General features: G+C 38.5%; 1 protein-coding gene and 1 long non-coding RNA gene across 4 annotated transcripts in view; one reads left to right on the top strand and one right to left on the bottom strand.

The window, feature by feature from the left end:
* MED23 (mediator complex subunit 23) overlaps window positions 1–10,033 on the top strand; it is a 35,329-nt gene extending 25,296 nt beyond the window's left edge. For both annotated transcript variants that reach the window (XM_072331703.1, XM_072331702.1), the window contains 9 exons: window positions 164–334; window positions 1,567–1,783; window positions 2,531–2,767; window positions 4,211–4,376; window positions 5,179–5,251; window positions 6,348–6,562; window positions 7,375–7,495; window positions 8,006–8,137; window positions 8,834–10,033. In XM_072331703.1, the coding sequence (XP_072187804.1) occupies window positions 164–334; window positions 1,567–1,783; window positions 2,531–2,767; window positions 4,211–4,376; window positions 5,179–5,251; window positions 6,348–6,562; window positions 7,375–7,495; window positions 8,006–8,137; window positions 8,834–9,007 (1,506 nt within the window). In that variant the 3' untranslated portion in view covers window positions 9,008–10,033. The remainder of the gene's footprint in view (window positions 1–163; window positions 335–1,566; window positions 1,784–2,530; window positions 2,768–4,210; window positions 4,377–5,178; window positions 5,252–6,347; window positions 6,563–7,374; window positions 7,496–8,005; window positions 8,138–8,833) is intronic.
* A 4,741-nt stretch (window positions 10,034–14,774) lies between these two features.
* On the bottom strand, window positions 14,775–21,962 carry LOC140250645 (uncharacterized). 2 transcript variants are annotated; one of them, XR_011903222.1, is made up of 5 exons: window positions 21,937–21,962; window positions 19,647–19,783; window positions 17,445–17,514; window positions 15,943–16,021; window positions 14,775–14,994 (listed from the first exon to the last, which is right to left on the bottom strand). It is a non-coding gene; the product is annotated as an uncharacterized lncRNA (long non-coding RNA). The 2 variants fall into 2 exon arrangements; XR_011903221.1 differs by having other exon boundaries at window positions 17,445–17,481.
* Between the last annotated feature and the right edge of the window lie 866 nt (window positions 21,963–22,828).

Raw genomic sequence — 22,828 nt, 5'->3', positions numbered from 1 at the left:
TTCTGTCTACACTCCAAAAATACAGCTGAGAGACTATATTTTCACTGTGGATTTATGTGCAGATCTATGTCATGTTCAGTTATACTGGCTTGCTAATGTCTAGCGGTTCTTAAGCAGACAGCAGCATCAACTCTGTAATTCCATGTTTTCTTTTTGTTTGAAGGCTATGCGTAGTCATGAAGGAAATGAAGCTCAAGTCTGTTACTTCATTATTCAATTACTCTTACTCAAACCTAATGATTTCAGAAACAGAGTGAGTGATTTTGTGAAAGAGAATTCTCCAGAGCATTGGCTGCAGAATGACTGGCATACTAAGCACATGAGTTATCACAAGGTATCAAAGTTAATAAAACCATTGTATTCTAATACTTCTGCAGAGTTCAGATCAGCTAAGAAGTCTTTTTTTCTTGAAAATTACAAGACAGTTCTGTAGATTCTTGGAGCTACTTAAGTAGTAATCTGTTTGGTTTAATATAAAAAAGCAATGCTGTGTTTATGTGATTGTGTTCAAATTATAATGCAGTAATATCCATGGGAGCATCTGAAGGGCTGATTAGAAACCCTTGTTCATCTAAATCCAATCATTTTAAAACTTTGTTTTTATTGAGATTCATCTAGGATAGAGTTCTTGTGCACCAGGGAAAAGGTATATTTCCTTCTGTTCTTATATGACTGTTACAACAGTTAGATCTACATTTTTCTCCTAATTATTAAAGTTTCTTTCATCTCCTGTGTGAGAAGAATACAATATTCAGACACACCAGGGAAGAGAATTGATGAGATTTTAATGTTTTTGTTAACATACTGGCTTCTGCTGGCTAAAAAGAGATGTATGATGGAGTGTTCTATCAGAGGATACATAAATGCTGGATCAAAATAGATACAACTAAACTCTCGTGCAACTAAGCAGATACAGTTCTGATACAGGAGCTTTTTGTTCCCCATTTGCTTCTGCACTGGCAGTGCAGTGTCGTAACTTTCTAAAAGTGAATATGTAATTGAAGACCAAATTATATTAATCTGGGAAGTGCTCTGTCATTGCTATAGAGTTACTGGGCTCAGTCTGGCATGTGGAAATTTCAGTCACAGGTAAATACTGTGCACGTGCTTCAGCTATATTCATCAGGTATTTGATTACATTCCACATCTTTCCCTGGGAGTAATTGCATGTATCTTATTTCTGGTGCTCTGATTTAGTACATGATACAAAAGCTTTCAGTGGTGTTAATTTCCTCTAGGTTTCCTCTTAAAACACTTGACAAGGGACACATAGCGACTAGTTGCTTTTAGCTTTGCCTTGGTTTACTTATTGCTCCCTTATGCTCCTTTGAGTGATGGTGAAACTGGGTTTTTTTCTGAATATGTATCTTCTGGCCATACCCACTGAATGATTTCACTCAAAAGATAATTTTTCTTCAGTAAGCTTTGTGTTGATAACCTCTTACTGCAGTTATGAGTGGTAATGAGGGTTATGAAGAGTCTTTTAAAGCAGTGTAGGTGCTGAATATTTAACACGGTGCTTTTAAGGAAATAGCTTTTAAGCTTGTTTGGTTTCTTTCCATCCAGAAATATCCTGAAAAGTTGTATTTTGAAGGCTTGGCAGAGCAAGTCAATCCCCCAGTTCAGATCCAGCCCCAGTATCTTCCAATTTATTTTGGAAATGTATGCCTGCGATTTCTGCCGGTGTTTGACATTGTAATCCATAGATTTCTGGAACTGCTTCCAGTGTCTAAGTCACTAGAAACCTTACTGGATCATCTGGGTGGTTTATACAAATTCCATGGTAAGTCACCTGTGAGTGCAGGCTTCTATTCCTACTGTGGTGATGCTATTGTACTTCATCTCCTCCATTCCTAATAATCTGCTAACACAGTAATGTTTATTCCATTAATATTCTATGAACTGTGTGCACATTTCCACAAAGAAGGACAATATTTGATTAGTGTATTTCAGCCTACAAACAACAAACATGCTTTTGTTCACTCCTCATAGTAGTGAATTCTTGGACTTATGTCTTAACAGTCTTTCAGATACTAAGACTCAGACAACACTGTACAGTTCTTCCAAAACTGTTTATGACAAAATCATTTATCCTGTTGGGTTTTTTTCACACTTTATTTTTACTACGCTTCTACAATATATATTTTATAGATTATGCTGTTATGTTATGGCCAGACATCTTACGATGTTCTTTGTGTGCTGTCTTTTCATGCCTGGAGTCTTACTACTTAATAGCTTTTAAATGTAGAGATGGTTTAAAGGATTTGCTTATTAACAGATAGTTAGTGTGATGATACTGACGTTGCCTGACTTTTGCCTGTCTCCACGCTTTCAAGCGTAAGTGCAAGACAAACGAAAGCCAATGCCATATAATGACACAAAGAACATGAGTCTGTTCCATACGTGCTGTTTTTAAGTATATGCAACTTGAACTTAATAGCTCTTAGTTCATATTTCATTCTTGCCATCAGAAGTGTAATAATGATGCTAAAAGATATTTCTGTTCACTTTGTTGTTTTCTTCTTGGCAGACCGTCCAGTGACTTATTTGTACAACACTCTTCACTATTATGAGAGACATCTGAGAGAGCGCACAAACCTCAAGAGGAAGCTTGTTCATGCCATCATTGGCTCTCTCAAAGATAATCGCCCACTGGGCTGGTGTCTAAGTGATACTTACCTCAAATGTGCTATGAATGCCAGAGAAGATAATCCATGGGTTCCTGATGACACTTACTATTGCAAACTCATTGGAAGACTAGTAGACAATATCCTTCTTAGTGTGCACTGAACTGTACCAATGTCTTTCAGATTTGTTTTATCAAAGTGTTTGGTTTTCATCTACTAGCCTATTTTGAGTATGTTTTTAGAGGTGTGAAGAATGTCAAAGCAGTAGACCAATTAAGCAGATACAAAATTGGCTGGAGATGATTTTAAATAAACAGATAGGAAAAGTGACCTCTCTTTTAGCAGTAGTGAGCTATTCCTTCCAATTACAGAAATCGTTTAGAAGATGAGATCAAAGTTGTAATGTGTGTCTTTATTTCTTTATTATTTTACACGACTGTGCTCTCCTAGCAAAAACATCTTGAAACGTGTGGTGAAAATTAAATACAGTACAGCTATGTAAATATATTACAGATAAAATTGGTGATATTTATGTGTTCTGAAATGAACTTTAATTGCCCCACAAAGTAAGTTTGACATAAAACATGATGAAAATAAATGTAGAACAGAAGATTATTTTTCTCTAGTGCCATTACTGGTATTATGAAGGAGAAAAATAAGTTTTAAGATTGTACGTAGCTAACAGTATATAGGTGAGGGTCAATATACATTATATTAACAACTACCAAGAGTGTTTTAGCACAGAATAATACCTTTAACACAAACCTAAATGTTCTTAATTTTTGCTTTTTAGTTTTTACATCTGTGACTATGGCTAATTTAAAGTACTGTGGAAATAATTGGTGAACCTATGCAGCTGCAGCTATGTTCTAGGGAGTAGCACTAGTGGAGTCTCTCTGGATGCCTCCTCTCTTAAAGATTAGCTCTATGGGAGCTGGCCAATTTTCTACATTTTATATCTTCTCTGATCTTCCCAAATGGCCTTTTCCTAATGTGTAATTTGGAATGTTTATTAGATCTATTTAAAGGAAATTAAAATTATGTAAAACACTGCTTTTATGCAAATGTCAACAGAGTTAGAGCTTTTCAATATGTAGCTCTAATGAACTATTCTTCCTCGTGAAAGTATTTTCAGAGACGGAGCAGGTGCTCACTTTGCATAAACCATCACTGTAGGATTTCTAGGAGGTCTTTTACGAAAGCAAATTAAAGGTTTCAGACTGCAGAGTAAAAAATTATTGTTAATTTCATCTTGTCTTGGAAGGAGGTGCTCAATTAGATGGTTGGTGTTTTTTCTTCTACCGCTTCATCAGGGAAATTTATCCTCTGTGTGACCTTCTCTATACAAGTCTTCACATGTGCATTATACAGGTGTATTTGTAACTGTATTTATGTAATGCTTCAAGTGGTTTATGTTCATGCTCATGTCCATATGTCTTATTTTTCAGCTGTGTCTATTTTACACGTTCTTAGCAGTTTCTTTCAGTTCAGTTTTGTCTGTGTGGCATATACATACAGTGTTCAGCAATGTACTGTGTACACTAGTCCTTGTTGGGGAGCTTTTTTTCCTTAACCACTGTCACCTATGGCAGGCAAATCACCTGGTCCATTTCCAAATTGTGACTGGAGATTCAACGAGTTTCCTAACCCAGCTGCCCACGCTCTTCATGTTACCTGTGTTGAGCTCATGGCACTGGCAGTTCCAGGAACAGATGTGGGCAATGCACTACTCAACGTTGTGCTGAAGAGGTACATTGGCTCTCTGAAAATGTTTTCTACAATTTATAATGTACAATTGAAGATTGCTAAAACAGTTAGCAGTATTTGTTTCCTAAGGTTTTGTAACATTTAAATTAATTTAAACGTTCATTGTTTGCATTTAAGTGTTTTTGGAGAGTTTTCCATTGGGTTCAATGGCACAAGGCTGGAAAAAATATTTTCGTGAGAGATTCCATCATTTAGTATACAGAGAAGGAGGAGGAAGCCATTAGTAGGACTCTGAATCCTGTGGTTAGTTAGAGATACTTTGAAACAGAACAGAGTTGCAAGGCCAACATTCTCTCAGGGTGCCTTAAATTTTACCCATAGTTCTATTGATTCCTTGCTAAACTGAAGTGAAAAGAAGGGCCTAGTATTCCTGCAGAGATGACGCAGATGTCATCTTTGATCAGTAGGGACAAACCAAAATGATTTTGTTTTCAGCTTTATTCAGCTTAGTAATATACTATTGTTAGCTTTGTGGCATGTGGAGGGAATGAGTAACTGTTATGCACTCAAGCTTGTTTGGTTGCAGTCATAGTGTGATTACACCCTTTGAGAAAAACATGCTTCTAAAACAAAATCATGTTGGACTAAAATTTGTCAAGTCATGTCATCGTGGTACTTACGCTGACTATTATGTCTCCTGAATAGCTATGTGTGTTTGTATAGTTCTGTAAACTTCTTGAGAAATATTCTTTGTTAAATACACCTTGTTGTAGGCACATGGAAAGTACAAATTGCAGTTATGGATTTCAGAGCTCGAGTCTTCTTTTTTTTATTCTATCTGTAGTCAGCCCCTGGTGCCAAGAGAGAATATCACAGCTTGGATGAATGCTATTGGACTAATTATCACAGCCTTACCAGTGAGTCAATATGTTATATTTTAAAATAAAATATCATCTTCCACATAAACATTATTGACTTTCATTTTAAATACATTTTAAGTACATTTTAAAACTTTGTTTAGTTTGAAATGTGAAGGCAACATCTACAGATTCCTCAGAGGGCCGTTCTGAAGGCTACTTGCGTGCTAGAAAAACATTCTACTTCTGCAGCATGGAAGAAGTGATGAAGCTTTCTGCTTTTCTGTTTTGTTTTCAGGATAGGAAGAAAATGAGTGAATCACTCCTATTAAAAAACGTCATTAAATTCCACATGTCTAGTATTAATTATGAGCTGGAACCACAAACTCAAAATTTTCTATAAGGCTTCTGATAGAAAATCTAATTGTCTTAACACTTGCATATCCTTTATCTGTATGTGTTTATATCATTCTCTCAACTTCCTGCGAAATATTCTTAAACTACATAAATATACCTAAGACTGTAAAAGCAAGTGATTGCAGTGTTAGTGGTCGTGTTTCAGTAGACGTTTTGATCTTCTGAATGTGATGACCAGGAAAGTCTGAATAATTTTCTCTTCTTTCTTGTTTCTTATGTGTGCAACAGTTGTCCTTGTGACCTTCCTCTTTCAAAGTGGTTTCTTTCCTTGAGGAAAAAAGCCAGCATGGATTTTGTCCTCATTATTTTTGATCCATGGATTTCTCTGGAGCATTTTCCTTGAGCCTTTGTTTATATCTTCTGACATTTGTAACTTCCTTTTTGTTTTCATGTTGGATTTTTGGTCTGTCTGTTCTTGAACTCAGAAAATTTTAGGTCTCCTTCCACGAAGGCTTGTAACATCTGCGCTGTTCCTTTTGGTGTCTTTTACAGTAGCTCTCTAAATAATTAAATTAATGAAATATGTTGTGATAACATCATGTCCTTGAGTGTACCGCATCCACAGACATGGATGTGTTTGTTTTGTATTATGCATCTTAATTTTCAGGTTCATCAAACAGGTATATAAACTACCATCTAGTTGAAAACATCTTAAAAATATAACAATGATTCTCATCCGTTCTCTGCTGTTGTCTCTAGTGTTCTTTGCAGAAAGAATTTAGACTCTTTGTTTTTCCAGGAGCCATACTGGATTGTTCTCCATGACCACATTGTCAGTGTTATCAATAGTCCCAGCTTGACATCAGAGACAGAGTGGGTTGGTTACCCTTTCCAGCTGTTTGACTTCACAGCATGTCATCAGTCTTACTCTGAGATGAGTTGTAGCTACACTCTGGCTTTGGCACATGCTGTTTGGCATCATTCTAGCATTGGACAGCTGTCTCTCATTCCCAAGTAAGTGTAATTATATTTGATTATTTGTTTTCAATTTTACATGTTGTATATACTGAAGCTGTACCTGTAGTACTTATACCAGCAAATATGTAGGGAGTTGCACTGAAATCCACTCAATAAATCACAAGTCCTTTTTCATCTCCCTTTTTCCGCCCCCAGCATAGCTCTTATTATCTGTAAGTTTCAGAGCTCTCATCTAGAGTGTGACTGCCTTTCAGGACTGCCTTTTAAGAAATTTTTATTAGTTGTATGCTTGTTTTTGTTCACTTAAACTTTTCCTGAAATGCTGATTGTGGTATAATTATAAGGTATCAGCTACGGCCAGTGTGTCTTTAATTCTGGAAAGTACCCTGTAGCTGCTCAGTGAGATGCTTTGCTGATTGAATGACACAGTAGTGGCCCACTTAGTCATTAAGGCAAGTGAAAAGTACCACTGTGTTTAAAAAAAAATACTGATTTGACTATCCACAGTGCTGTGTTAATGGTAAGACTAACAGCTATCATTTGCTAATAAGAAGTTTTAACATACTGGGCAAAAGTGGAGGTGGTATGATGAATTCCTGTCAATTGGTTGTGTCCATTGATTTAAAGGTAATGTTAAAACTCCAGAGGACAGCATTGCCACTGTAAATTGCATTCTACTATGCTTAGGTGGGATTGCTTTTCTCCTTGAGAATATTTTCAAAACATCGCTGTAATTTCTAAAACAAAGGCTCAGATCCATCAGAGATAATCGGATTCCTTAGTTGAATTTTGGGCAAGAGGAAGAAAAAAGTCTGCTTGAAGTAATAAGTACTTTGGAAATATTACAGGTTCCTCACGGAAGTGTTGATACCCATAGTGAAAACAGAGTTCCAGCTGCTTTATGTTTATCACCTTGTCGGTCCTTTTCTACAGCGGTTCCAGCAGGAGAGGACACGATGCATGATAGAGGTAAAGCATAGCTCTTGGATCACTTTGTACAGCATCTATTATTTTTGCACTGCAGTTATATTATAAAGTCTGACAGAGATGCATCATAAACATTTGGAATAGAATTCTATACAAATAAAACTGTGTTTTTAAAAAACAAGCACGGTCTAGATAAAAGGTATCCACAGTCAGCATCTCTTTAGAAGCTTCAAAACTTGTGCTTAACCGTTCATACTTAAATGGATTTTATAGGCTTTTACTCACAGCGTACATTCAGTCAGTGGTGTTTAACTATTGCTTACATCCCATATACCAAAGTTTCACTTAGGAAAAAAGAACCACGTGGTTAACCATAATGGGATTGTTTAGTCTTGCTCATTTGTCCATTTGTACTTGAAAGAAAGTAAACAGTTAAGAAACACAGTTACTTTAAAAGCAGTACACATTTATTAAACTGTATAGCTGTGTTTCCACTGTAAAGCGTGTTGAAATCTGTTTTCATTTTTGTGTTTTTTGTGCCTTTGGAGACAGATTGGAGTGGCCTTTTATGAAATGCTCCTAAATGCAGATCAATACAGCTCGCATCTGAACTACATGGATCCTATATGTGATTTCCTTTATCATATGAAATATATGTTTACAGGTGACAGCGTGAAAGACCAAGTAAGTGAATTGGTTATCTTCCCTTATAGAAAATTAATCTTCTTAGGAGTGATTTCATCTGTAGCAGTAAAACTAAAAGCTTTATTTTGGGCTAGTCTCTCTGTAGGCAAACTGAGGAGCGGGAACGCTTTTATGCAGTTACAATCTTTAGCTGCAGTAGGCTTAGCATCGCAGATCTATGGGTTATTTTCTGTAGTATGAAGCTTAAGATGCAGCTTAAAGGTTCTTGAGGTACAATTAATAAAGCAGCCAGTAGGGCAAAGCTGTATAAAAATTTTGACTATTTGACAATTTATTTCAAGTTATGTCTTTGAAGCTTCCCCTTAGTTTCTCTTTCACTTAATGTAGCTTGACTTGTGACAAAAGCAAGTGTGTGTCCATAGTTGTTTTTAAAGAAATAAATAGATCACCTAGTTAATTTTAAAAAAGATGAACTTTTTAAAGTGTAAATTGTGTTAATCGTTCTGCAGAGCTTTGTTATAGTACTGTTACCTCAAGGTGGGGGACAGGGCTAAGGGTAGTTGTCACAAGAGGTCCGTAACTTTACGTGATGAATAGAATGTTAACATAAATACTCTGATCTTTTTCCATTGTGTGTCTTTAATGGTCTTATCAGTAGTAATGTGTCCAGATACTCCTGATTTACTAAATGCATTTCTGTCTTGATTTGTTATTTACTGTTGTTCTGTTTTACAGGTTGAGAAAATAATTTGTAATTTAAGACCAGCATTGAAACTTAGGTTACGTTTCATAACGCACATCAGCAAAATGGAGCCAGCAGGTGTTCCACAGCAACCTCTCAGTAACGGGTCACCAGCACAACAACCTAGCCAAGTGCCTGTTAACGTTGCTCTGCCAGTAACGCAGTGAAATGAAGTGTTAGGCTGGCCTTGATGTGAAGGCAGCCTTCAAGGTGAAACATCATCCAAACTGAAATCTGGCATGCTGTATAAAAGGAAAGAGAACTACAGACAGATCTGTGCTTTGTTTTCTTTTGCACAATGAAGCTAATTGTATGCATGCCAATCTTCTTGACTATTTATATCAGACACTAAATGAGGTATATGTTGCCTTTCTTTAAAAGCACTGATTGAAGTTTCTCTGCAAGCAAGTATGTGGACTTCTCAAGAGTTTACAGCATTCCTACTCCCTACCCTGATATCAGGTCATCTGGATTTTTCCTTCCTTCTGTCTATGTGAAATAAAAGGACACTGGGTGGATAGTCTGGTTAAAAGAAAAAAAGAGACTTTTCTTAAATTTGGCTTTTGCATCTTACAAACTTCTATTCTTTTTGTCCAACAGAAGAGGTTTTTTATTATCATTTGGGCAGGTACCTTAAACTGTTATGTGGGAAATCTCCTACCAAAAAGGTTGAATCAGTTGCATTATAACATCTTCTTGGAGATTGAGAATGAGCTTTTGAAAGTAACTGTAAATTTCATGTGGACAGTTTACATTCAAGATGTGAGTGTGCTGGCTTTGATCTAGTATCAATTACTAGACTAGCGTAGATTTTCCAGAGGCTGTCTCTACTGTATTTACTGGAAGAGTATGCGCTCTGTCAAAGCTATGCTGGTAGAGATCTTACCTTCCCATTTGGGAAATGCTGTAATTTTTATCAGGTCACATAAATTTCCCTGATATCTTGTATTTTAGATTTGTATATTCTACTTTCTTTATCTGTGTACTGTGGTCAGCAGGTTTTGGTAATAGAGTTGAAATACTAAATGTTTTGTAAATATTCATCTTTTTAAATTAAAAAAGAAAAGAAAAAAGCTTTAAAGGCTGTAGTAGTAGTAGCAGTAAGCTTATTTATTTTCCATATGCTTTGTGTTTAAAAATAAAGATTTACCGTATCAAGTGCTTCTCAAGCAGACCCGAGAAGTGAGAATCCCATTGTGGCTTTGAAAGCTTCTGTCATCAGTGAAACTCTTAACACTTGTTCTCTTCCTAAGCAGTTTTTGGGGCATACAGCCAGAAAGAAATGCAGAGACAGCATATCTCCCGTCTGTTCTGCTTACGTGTTCGGACTGAACTAATTCTAACACTGCAGGCATTTTCCCAGATCGTCTTGCTTCGTATTCTAGCTTGATGCAGACCCAGAGTATCCTTTTAAAGATTTAAACTAGCACCTGTTTCCAGTCAGTGGGATTTCAGAGCAATAATGTATTGAGGAAGCTGGATAACACCATAGAAGCAAATAGCGAGAGCTGTTGGCGTTCTGCAAAGCTGTCTTGGTTTTGAATTTCGGCTTGTATTTATTTATTTTTTTTTCATTTCTCACTTAAGTCTGTGAAATTAATTTCTTTGCTTTCTTCTATTACCTGCATTTCAGGTAACCAATATGGAACTGCAGACCTCCCCCACCTCATGTCACTTTTACCAAGAATATTTACGTAGTAAGACTTGCACAGTCTACTTAGAATGGGTCTGGTTGAGTCAGCAGAGATTGATGTTAGGAAAAGGTTGCGTTCTTTCTTTAACCAGCTGAGGGAGACTGCAGAAAATTTGCTAATTGCTCGGTTGTGTGTATAATAGTGCACTGTGCGTGTTCCCGTTGTGTTTGGGTTTACTAACACTTGTTACTCAAAACTTATAAACATAGAAGCACTATTACACTGTTGCCCTAGATGTTTAAAATATGTTTTCACCTCCACCCCCCCAACTAAAGTTGGATGGCATATGCCAGTTCAAGTGATAGTCAGGTTCTGCTGTAGGCTGCCTGATTAAGGGGAGCCTGTTAATGAGTTCTCCTTGCTTTTCATCTACAAGAAGCATTGCGCTTAATGGCTCTCATCCTGATAGGGGATTTCAACTGTCCAGATGTCTGCTGGGATGCAGCATGAAGCTCCAGCTCCAAAAGATGGTGAGTGGTTTTGGTTTTCACTGTGTCTTTGTTATAGCAGCATCCAGAAATTCAGCTGCAGTGGTTCTCTTCAGTCCTCCTGTTTCTTCTCTGCTGTTAGTTGTGGTCAGTGAGACACTGCTGTATTTCAGGGCCAGGCTGGATGTAGCTCTGTGCAGCCTGGTCTGGTGGTTGGTGACCCTGCACATAGCAGGGGTGTTGAAAACAGGTAATATCATGGTCCTTTTCAACCCAGGCCATTCTATGATTCTGTGATCTTCTCCCCTGTCCCTAATCTTCCCTACCCATGCCTGCTTGTTGTGTCTAAGCTATGTATATGCCCTTGTGCGTTGTGCAGTATTTTAGTGATTCCCACAGAGAATGGTCTGGGACTTGGTAGTATGCTGCATCTGTTCTGAGATTTGCTAGGAGTGAGCTCTTCTGTTGGGATAAATGGACTGTAATGATTAGTTTTACCTGAGATGCATGAGAATCCTGTCCGTGGCCTGCTGAGCTGGACTCATTAGGTTCCTTTCAGCTGAAGTGCCTTACTATGAAAAGCACAGGCTTTTGTTCTGTACTAAGCCTGCTGCAGCACTGAGCATTCAAAGACAGCTTTATGATTTAACTCCCAATTAAAAAGTACAAATAGGATACACCTGAAGGCCTCCATGTAAGTGCTGCTTGGGAAGATTTTAAAGCAACCTGAATGCCTTTGAAACACAAAGCTGAACCACGTGAAGAAGGAGACTAAGGGAGGCAAGCACAGGAAAAAAAAGATTAAGTAGTTCCTCTGTACCTACATGTTTCACGTTATGTAGAGCCTTGATAGGTGCTGAAACAAACATAACTAGTGCTGTAAGGCCGCCAGTGAGCAGTGATCCTCTTGCATTGCAGGCTCAGCTATGTCCAAGGACCCTGTACATCATGCAGAGCCGTGTCCATAGCTCCTTTCTTCCAGTGGTCTCTGTTCATCTCACAGTTCACAAATAGCTACCCCATGACTGCAAGCACTGACAAGGGAGCAGGCAGAGAACTGATTCCAGTCCTGTAAAGCATTTGCAGTGAGCCTCTTACATGCTAATGTGAATAATGTCTCTGTCATTATGTTTCCTTTTTCTTCCTTTGACGTGAACTTTCATGAGAGCAATGGCAGGTGTGTTTAAAATTAGTAAAACTCCTCTGAAAGTTGTTTAAACTACAATTAGCAAGCTCAGGGTGAAATGACAGCATAGCATTATCTGTGTGAATGCAATGGAGCTGAGAAGTAGTCTTGGCTCCTGCTGTAGCTCTAACTCAGGTGCATCATTATTTGTTAGATACTGTCAAAACGAGTAGTACAAAACCAGGCCCTGAGCAAGCCAGTCCCTGCCCTAAAGAACACACCCTGTTTTTCGCATGCCTTCATTTGTAGGTTAAGTTGCGTAGTCAACAAATAAAAAGCATCACTTGTTGGGTTTGTATTATTCATGTATCATTCCTGTGAGGGCTGCAAAAGCACGTGATGCCTGTGTGATATCCATGATGAGACTTTATAGAGGTGTTTGGGAGATGGAGAAGGGCCTGGCGCAGTGAGGTAAAGCTAAATGGATGAGAAAGGAAACAGCTGATATTCTCAGAAAAGTAAAGTTGTGAGGCTGAATTCTTGAAGAAAATCCATGTAGGCTCCTTCCCTCCCCAGCGCTATTTCTGCTGAGATGCAATTTAGCAAAGGAAGCTGGAAGTGCCTTATCACATCAGTATCTTCTTGAATGGACATGAAGTAGCACCTTCATGATTCACAGCCTTGTGTGCTCTGAGCAGAAACACTTCCACATCTTTCTGAATAAAAGCCAGGGCTGTTGCTTACCTGTCTTTGAAACCAGCAGCAGCGTTGCTTTCATTCTTGTCCTTGTGCCTGTTGCAAGGAGGTGTCATTGACTGTTTCCTTAGGCTGGTAATTTACAGCCTTTGGTGTGGCTAAATCTCCACTTTCACAGGTTTTAGAAACCGGCAGTGTGTAAAAACTGGGCATTACCTCTAGAGCATCTTTGAAGGACAGAGCTTTCACAAAATCCCAGTGCATGCTTCTGCTTTTAATTTGCCATTTTTTACTGTAACAGCTGCACTTTAAAGAGGGGCATTTCCTTTATAAGGGTTGCCAACACTAGGCCAGTAAGAACTACATAACCTCTGCACTTTGCTAATTATTTCAATATATATATATGCCCTTGGAAGATTGCTTGTTTTCCTCTCATCTATGATTTTTCCTCTTATTATACACTTAGCTATAGACAAAGCGAGGGGAAGAGGGTTTCACGATTTCACATCATGATTCCACATGGTGAAGTTCATGTTCCAGAGAAAAAAACTGAAATTCATGTCTTTCTGTCTATGAGGAATCTGATCACAGCTGCAGGACACAGCTGGGCCAGCATGGAGGTCAGGGATATGTATGCAGAAAGACTTACACAGCTTGAGGCCATTCCCTCTCAGCCTATTGCCTGTTACATGGGAGAATAGACTGACCCTCACCTCCTCACATCACTTTCCTTTCAGGTAGTGTAGAGAACAATAGTCTCCCCTGAGCCTTCTCCAGAATTCCCCATCCTTGGCTGTATGAGGAGCAGCTGAGCAATGAAAGTGGACACTCAATAAAGTTTTACAGGACTTCATCCTTAAACAGAACAGGGGAAATTAAGATGATCCAGAAAATAAGAGGCCCATCCACCATCAATTCTCAGTATCGCTTCCTGAGGAAACATGAAAAAGCCCTTGAAAACTCTGGAAACAAAAATATGTGATGAAACCCATTTATCAAACAGCTTTGATAAAGGAATGCCACCGTAATTCTGTTTTTCACAGCTGCCAGAGCTGCAGGTCATCACACCAGTTGTGGCAGCAGTCCAACCTCCCAAAGGGTTTTGTCAGGCTTCCTGATGGCGCGTTCACTTCTCCCAGAGGCAGCTTGGGCCACTGCTTTCTTTCCTTGAAAATGAGCCCTCTTGCCAAAATGAAAAGGAAAGTGTGCTATAATTACATTCTTTTTTCCTCTTGGTGAATGAAATCAATATTCATTATGTTGGCTTGATAATATTTCTAGCCAGTGTGCAAGCAGAACCTCCAGTACTGCAAGCTGCAAAAAAGATTTTTTATACACACATTCCTCATCTAGGCCTTATTTACACTAGAAACGTATCTAACACTATGTAGTATATTCAAGCTGTTCACACATAGAAGGCTTTTCCACTGTCTCAAAATAATGATAGAGGCCTGATGATAGCCCCCTGCTCCAAGCAGTGCTCAGCTCATGTAAGGAAGCTTCAGCACGGAAAGATTGCTCGGATGAGCCCTTTTGGGTCCTGTATGGAGCCCAGTGGAACTCAGTCATCACCCTAGTGGGATTTAGGTCTGGTGCCCTCTTTCCAGGGCTGGCCTGCAAACCAAACCACCACGTTTCCTCAGGTGAGGTTATTCAGCAGCCATCTACAAGTGAGTAATAACCCAAAGCTTGCTAGCTGACCTGAATGCTGCATCTAACACTTCCCAAATTCACATCAGATTTAACTAGTTAACTTATGTACATACTTTTTCAGATGAAACTGGAGCATGAAGTGTTCAACTAGCCTGAGGGAAATGCAGGATGTGTAGCTGTATGAATTAAAAATAAAGACTGTGCTCTGGAGCACATGCAGCAATTCTGGAGTGGCAAGCTGTGCCAACCTGTGAGAGGAGAAAAAAGGCCTTTGAAATAAAGACCTTTGAAATAGATGGGACTCCATAAAAATTCCATTTATCTGATCCATCAGTAAGCTATTTATTTTGCTTCAGTAGATGACAAGCTGACAAAGCTTGTTTTAAGGAATGTTTTCTATTTGCTAAATAAATTATAAAAGGAAGGTTGTAAATGGCTGATTTCATTTGAAGTGACATAAATCCCAAACAGATTTTTCAGTAGTGTTAAACTACATAAAGTGATTTACAGGTTTCCTCAGCATCAGTTGTCTGTCTTTCTCCATGAAATCAGCCAAGCTGGAAAACAGAAAAGTAGGGCAGCATGAAAAAAGGATTAGATTGAAATGTTGCAGAGGGAGTATTTGAGAAATTGAAATACTAGATGCTGGAAAACTACAAAGGAATTATGGTTCATAGTTGAGGTACAAGAAAAGACTGCAAGAACCTATTTTTGTTCTTCTCCAGTGGAGTCTTCCAAAGCAGCCTTAGTCAGAGCTTTGAGATTCACTGCAATGTTCTTGTCCACATGGGTAAGAAGACTTCCCTACCTCCCTTTTGGGCTATGAAGACTTTAGAACACCCATAGAGACAATCAGAGCCATGCCATTGCCATAGAAAAATCCCAGGACAGATCGTAAACGCTCAACTACTGAGAGCATTCTTTTCCCCCCTCCCAAGATGGATACCAGCTGCTTCATCTTCTGCATCTTTACAGGGTTTCCCAATTTGTGACAGCCTTGTCAGTGCCATCAGCAGCTCACCCAATTTCTACACTTTGCAGAAAACTCTCATTTATTTGGTCAGCAGCAAGAAACGAAATAACTTCCATGCCCTGTATCAAATCTATCACAACTTGGATATCTCAGGTAAAAATACCTGAATGACAAAAGGAGTAAGTGGATTTTATCTTCACCAGAAAATGGAGGGTAGACAAGGAGGTTTCTGACAGACATACGCATCCTTGGAACATTACCACCTTGATACCACAGATTCAGATCAGCAAGAGTTTGCATAAGCAGGCAGTGGGGTTAAAAAGAAAAAGATGTGGGTGATATAAGTTTTGTGTGAATGTTCAGTAGTGCGTGAAGGAAGATACAGAGCACACTGACATTTTGTAAGTCCCAGATGTTGCAAAGAAAAAATTATGCTCAGCTTTCCTATTCCATCAGTTTTCAAGTGAGATATTTCAACTCTAACCCATGCTTACACTAAAAATGATCATCTTACATTGGCCAAATTCCTTACCTGTTTAGTATGCTTGTCTCTTTTCCTCATATACCAAGTTCAAAGATCTCTGGTTCAGCGACTCTCCTTCTAACTGCATCTGTTTTTAGTAACATAAAACAGTTTCACTTTCTTTGAACAAGGCCTTCCAGGACTGAAACATTAACTGTTCTGAAGCTCCACACTTCCACAAAAACCCAGAAATGTGCAGTTTCTGACATTTGCTTTTGCTTGATGTGCCTGTAGAGGTCCTCTTAAAAGCCTCACTTGTTCTGCAAGGAGTGCTGTGAAATAGTCTTTACTTATCGTCTTTGGGGCTACAATCTCAGAAACCAGGTCAATAAACTGCAGTTTCTAAGGATCTCTTATAACTTTCTAGGAGAGTAGGACAGGTTAGAAAGCAGGGATTTATACTAGTATCGCACCTACTACCATAATTATAGTGCTCCTCATTCAAGTTACTGACTTCCAAGGGCAACACATTTTTACCAAAAAATAGTTAAAAACAAAACCAAAACAAACTGTGTACATGCTCCATTTCAGACTGCATCATCTTTCAAAGTGTCACACCCTTGTCACTTAAGCTCAGCAGATGATAGATGGCAGTTCAGTACTCTTTTGTTTCTATACATCCCAAAGATTACTCATCTAGGCATGGTGATCACATTTACACTGACCAGTGCTGTAGCCATAACAAAGCTGTACATTAAACACTGAAGAGCCAGCTGGTAAAAAGAGCCGATACTCCCACTGTAGGTAGAACTGACACACCTAGAATATCCTGTATATAGAAATAGCACTAAGATACTTGGAACCAGGAGAGAAATAAAACTGAGCTGGAAGGCATTGACCTGTGAGTATGGGCAGGTGGCACTTAGGTTGCCCAGTCTGGAGAAAAGGAGGCTCAGAGGCAACCTCCCTGCTCTCTGCAGCTCCCTGAGGAGGGAAAACAGGCAGGGAGGTGGTTGATCCCCTATGCCTGTCAGTGGGCGACGTGCATTTGGATAATGTTCTCAATAACATGCTTTTACTTTCAATCAGCCCTGAAGTAATCAGGCAGTCAGACACAATGATCCTTGTAGATCTCTTATAACTAAATAATACTCTGAACTTCTAAACCACAGAATCATAGAATGGCTGGGAAGGGACCTCAAAGTCCACTAAGTTTCAACCCCCTACCACAGGTAGGGTTGCCAACCACTAGATCAGTCTGCTCAGGGCCCCATCCACCCTGGCCTTGAGCACCTTCAGAGATGGAGCACCCACAACCTCCCTGGCCAGCCTGTGTCACTGCCTCACCAGTTTCTCAGTGGAAAAATTTCCCTAGACATCTAACCTAGATCTTCCTTTTATTTGAAAGCCATTCCCCCCATCCCACCACTATCTACCCATGTAAAAAGCTGATTTCCATCCCATTTCTAACTTCCATTTAAGTACTGGATAGCCACTATCTGGTCTTTCTAGAGACAAGTCCATCTACCTCAGCCTGTCTACATAGAGAGGTACACCAGCCCCCTGCTCACCTTTCTGGACTTGTTCCAAAAGCTCCACATCTTTCTTCTTCTGGGTACCTCAGTCACAGAGAAAAAAAAGCTAGAAGTAATTTGTACTGAACAGTAGTCGAACTGTGACACAGATGTAAATCCTACATTAAAGATTAGAAAGTGTACTACATGCAAGATTTTACGCTCATCAGCTGGTTTTCCTGTTTCATTTTAGTAATAGAAATAACAAAAAGCCAGTGATGTTCCCTCATTATTTGTCAGTTAGGGAAAGACTATTACCATTTGTTTCTTCCAGCTCCTAAAACTTTGCACCATGGCACAGTGGGGGATTCACAAATGCTTTGATTAGGGCATTTAAATATATATATATATATATACACACACACACACACATATATATATATACATATATATAAAGGAGCAGAAGCAGACTCCTTTTAAGTGTGGTTCCAAAGAAAACAGAAATGAAGGTTAGATACACTCCCACGACTTCTTGCTGTGCAGAGAAATTTCTGGATTTTGAAGCCCTCAGACTGATGGAATAAGAAGCCATAAGAACAGAAAAACCATCCCTGGAAAGGTGCAATGCTATCCTCTGCCAGATGAACCAGAAAATCAGAGTTAAGTAAAGCAGATATTAGGAGAAAAAGTATTATAATGTTAAAAAACATTGACTAATATATACAAATATTATGTATTTAAATAAATAATTTAACAATTGTAAATTTAATACAAAATAATTAATAATTCAAGGTTAACTCAATACTTTATATTCATAGTTATATTGGAATTCTAATGTATGCATTCCTCATTGTTGCTGTGCAGAATAGCAACATGCACAGGTAAATAATTTGAGGCTTTGTTTTGGAACCTACTAATGATGGATTTGTGTGCTTTCTCTTGTCCAGGACTTTGTGTTCATCATAAAAACAATAGCTTAGATCTGGAATATAAGAAACAGCAAGATAAAGTTTCATCCTTTTCTTAACATCTCTTCCTACACTCCAACAATTAAAGCATTTGCTGTTGGAAGTCATGTTCATAGATCTACATGGTAATAATTATTGTCATCCATTTCCTCTCTAAACCTACTTGTGCATCACATGTACACATTTACTTAGCTCTCAGTGCTACAGCATACCAGCATCTCAGAAACGTCTCCAGTTGCACCTCAGAGAGCTCATGCCTACAGGGGGTCAGTTTTGCTGGTACTCTCTCCAGCACAGCACACAGCTGTAAAATGCCTCAGCAGTAAAGAAAGAGTGGATACAGAAGCCATGGGACTTAGTAGGAAGTTGTTAAAATGCTTCCTACTAATGATTTGGGGCTAAAATGACTTGATGCTACATTCAAAACAGCCTTTGCTACATAGGAAGGAAGAAAAATTAAGAAAGTTGAAAGGACATTGAATTACATGCAACATATTTCATTTTAGTCAAATGAATATTAAATTGCTTAGGCTGTTTTCATTTGCAATGACAATATTTATTTTGGCTTACTTAAAGCTGTTTGTTTCCCAAGGTAGGAGAGGACACTGATTGCAGTTCTCACTATTCACCTGTGTACCTCAGCACCTGCCTTTGTATTCCTAGTTCAGTCTGACTTGGTACCACTTCTGAAACCCTTCAGAAAAGCTCCGTTTTTGTCTTTCAGCCTTTTGGATCCCAATCTCTCCCTGCAGTCCCTGCCTTCACCTTGACTCTTCCCATTTAGTCTAACATCAAAAAGCATGTTCCCGCATCTATACCTCTATCCCTTTTGGGTAACAGGCAATTGAAACACAGCAAGCATCCTCAGACCAACCAACAGCTGATATCTATGCAACCTGAGAGCACAATGAAAGCTTTATTTTAGCAAGTGTATTTGCACAATTTTTAATATACACACAATGGTTTCTGTGCATGTCCCTCATCAGAATGAGGTTAACAGCTCTTGAACCTGCCTGGAGTTTAACACCCTGCATTCCTTATGCTGCAGCTTTTTTCAGTAGAGACTTTTGTTTGAATTTTGACAGAGAGGATCTAGTCAGTTAAAGCGTTAGTATTAAGCCAGTTTCAAGAAAATGTGAGTAGAAAGCTACTTTATTTTAATCCTTGAATAATTTAGATCTTAAACAGAGCAAATCACATCAACAAGCAGATACCAGTTGAATTAGCTGTGAATTTCCTAGCATGAATTCATCAACAGTCATACTATCATGATAAAAAGACAGGAACAAACCTTTACATGACAATCACATCTTTCATCTTCAATGAAAGAGAGGTGATTGATTGCCTGACTGTACCATAATCTGGCAGTGAAGAAAAGCTGTGATGCCTTTATTGCTGTATACACCCAAAGCCCAAACTGCGACATTCCTGTTAGAGATGAAAAACCCAATCTTTTAATGTATTCCCAGATTCAGAGTGGCAGAATTTCACCTGTTTAATCATAAGGCAGAACAGGGATGACACTAGAGCTGTAAGTGTGAGAAACACATAACATGCTTGGGCAATACTGCTTTAGTGACCCAAACACTTCTATAAATGCCATAGCTGAGTAAAGGTGGGCAAGGAATGCATCCCACAAACCCACATAACTGCTGTTCTTTCAAAATAGATTTTCTCATTGAACTATTCTAAGGTGACTCAATTACATGCAAAACTTACCTTGTTGCAGAAACTGTATGTACATACTTTTGAAGACTGTTCATGAGGCTCTGCTTGTTCACAGAGAGGCCCCAGGAACAAGCCTTTATGTTGTTTTGTTCAGTTGTTTTTGAGCAAGAATCAATAAAACTGAAGGCACTGGAGTTATCAACATTTCTTTGTAAATTCAGGCAGAATTGAATGATTAAGAAAAAAAAAATAAAAATCAATCAATTTACACTTCCTAACAAAGAATAACAGCATATACTTGTTTATTCAGTACACTTCAGATCAGGCATAAGTTGCTCTTTCTTTTTCTCCTGGAGACCTCCAATTCTCTAGTGTCTGCTGTTGGAAATACCACAGAAAACTGATAACTTCTACTGCATTAACTTCACATAGCATTTTGAGGACCTCAGTTGTGAGACTCCTTCATATTGTGTTAGTGATGCACCTATAAATGGCATCAAATCTCAAAGGAGTCAAAAACAGCCTCAGGAGTTTATTCCCCAGTCTCATGTCCTTATTCATAGGCAAGCTACCTTGTTTCCTCAGCTTGGGGTAAGAGGGAAGGAGACTTCAAATGAGAGAAGACTCCTTTGAAAAGCCCAAAAGCAAGAAGTCTAAAATACAGCATGAGAGAGAACAAAAACAGGAATAAAATCTGAAATAAAGAGCTAGCAATTAACAGCATTCAGAATACAAACTTTGGAGGCAAATTAAACAGAATGAAGTGAGTGAAACAGCCTATTATTGAGCATTTGTTACAAAGAGAAAGTGATGTTAGATGTATTTCGCAAGTTGTTTTGTTTATGCCTTCCTTCCAAAGGAACAAAGTTCTTCCTCACAAGCATATTCCAGGTCTAGAATATGTTAAAAGAAGGATTCCTCTGCAAGCCTCTCAAACATTCCTCTTTCCTCCTGCTACTCAATTTCTTTGAAGTGAACTACACAGCATAGATCACTGCTTTAGCTACTATTTATTTGTGTTTTCTCCTTGACACTGATGCTTCCTACATTTAATACTGAATTTGAATTCCCTTCTGTCCTCTGATATCAGTAATTTCTTGCCAGTTTATCTATAAAAACAGTAATAAGCAAATTAAGCAGTTGAAGTTGATTGTTTTTGCTTCACATCCTCTGTGTATCCTGATAGTAAGACCACATTAGTACCTGCAAGGTATCCCCCCCCCCATACTCTGATTGAGAAAACCAGAACTAGCAGGTGAGTTATCCTGGCAGCTTACAAGTCTATATTCTCCTAATGTGGTTTCTCATCTGAATATAAAGAACCAAAGCTCTTTACCAAAGATTAATTGTAATCAGATGTTTAAACTGTAGTGAAAATACAGGAGTATCAAGATGAGGATCTCTGACTTGAAGCACTAAAGTCCAGCGATACTAATATGAACATGAATAATTCCTCAGAACTTTCTACCATAGCCTATTTCCTTGCATACTCTATATAATCTTCAGATAAATTATTGTATTGAGTACTTTTTTTTTATTTCTTAGTGGCCTTGATTCATCTGTTCTTTCTAACTGTGTAGCTGCTCCCCTCTACAGATGAGAGGAGAATGCAAAATATTTATGGAAGGCAAACATTAATAGTTCATGACAAGTTTGGTATAATAGAGGTAGGATAGAAACAAAAAGGTACCTGGTTAAGAATAGCTACCTTATAACACACTTATTTACAAATACTGTCATTGTTAAGTGGCTGCAGTATGAATTATATTAGATGGAAGATGGCAGTTTCATACTTTTTTGACACCAACTACTTCTATAATGTTGTAATGCAATTGAAAGTCTTAGACTGCAGTAAGAGAGAGTATGCTCAAATACAGAAACCATAGACACAAAACAACAACAAATACTCTTACCCTTGGAAGTCCTCAGGTATGCAGGGATATCCAACAAGATAACCACACCCCCACTACCAACCCTTAAATGAGGTCTGGGAAGGCAAAGACCCTGGGAGGACCTCTTCCAATCACTCAGGGTCATTGCATGCACCTGAACTCCCCCTGGTTGGCCCTGCCTTCCCACCAGGTGCTCAATTACTGCTTCAAGCCCTGACTTAGCATTTCTGCTACAACTTCTATGCCAGCTTTTTATAGCATGCATTTGGAAAATATCAAAAGCTGAAACTTTAATCAAGTTCAGTATGATTTATTTTCAGTAAACTTCTTACGGTGACATGAAACAGGAAGAAAAGACAAATTCCAATAACTTCTCAGCTCAATGGGGGCAGTTTTTATATTCATTTTAGCTTGACCAATGCTTTAACCATGTTGATAACCCAAAACTACTTTGTGCGTGTCTGTATTGAAATTATGTCCAGAAAGTCCTCAGGAAAAAGCTGCTAAAAGTAAGGATTAAGCCAATGTACATTGACTACTGAGGTCACTTACCAGATTCAATATCTGAGGCTGGCAAAGGATCTTTTATTCTCTAAAAAAAAAAACCGAACAACCCTAGATTGTCATCCTGAGGTTCTCTGGAAGAAGCTGTACAGAAGTTCAGGAATACAAATCTTCATTGATAATTCCACTGAGCAGATGTAATAGAAACAAAATTTTACCTTGTCCAGATTGTCTGCTTGGACCACTGGACGCTAAAAATATACCAATATACCCAGAGAGGAATTGTAAGAGTGGTTGAGCAAATTTAAAGTCTCATCTCTTCCCGGCTCTGTGTATTTTGAATCACAGATCCATAAAAATCACAGAATAATTTTTGGGGAAGACATTGCTGACATCCCACCTACTCCAC

This window comes from Excalfactoria chinensis, chromosome 3 (assembly GCF_039878825.1).
Source record: "Excalfactoria chinensis isolate bCotChi1 chromosome 3, bCotChi1.hap2, whole genome shotgun sequence".
In the NCBI taxonomy this organism is placed as follows: domain Eukaryota; kingdom Metazoa; phylum Chordata; class Aves; order Galliformes; family Phasianidae; genus Excalfactoria; species Excalfactoria chinensis.
Note: the sequence above shows the minus strand (reverse complement) of the source record. Positions and strands in the feature narration are given on the sequence as shown.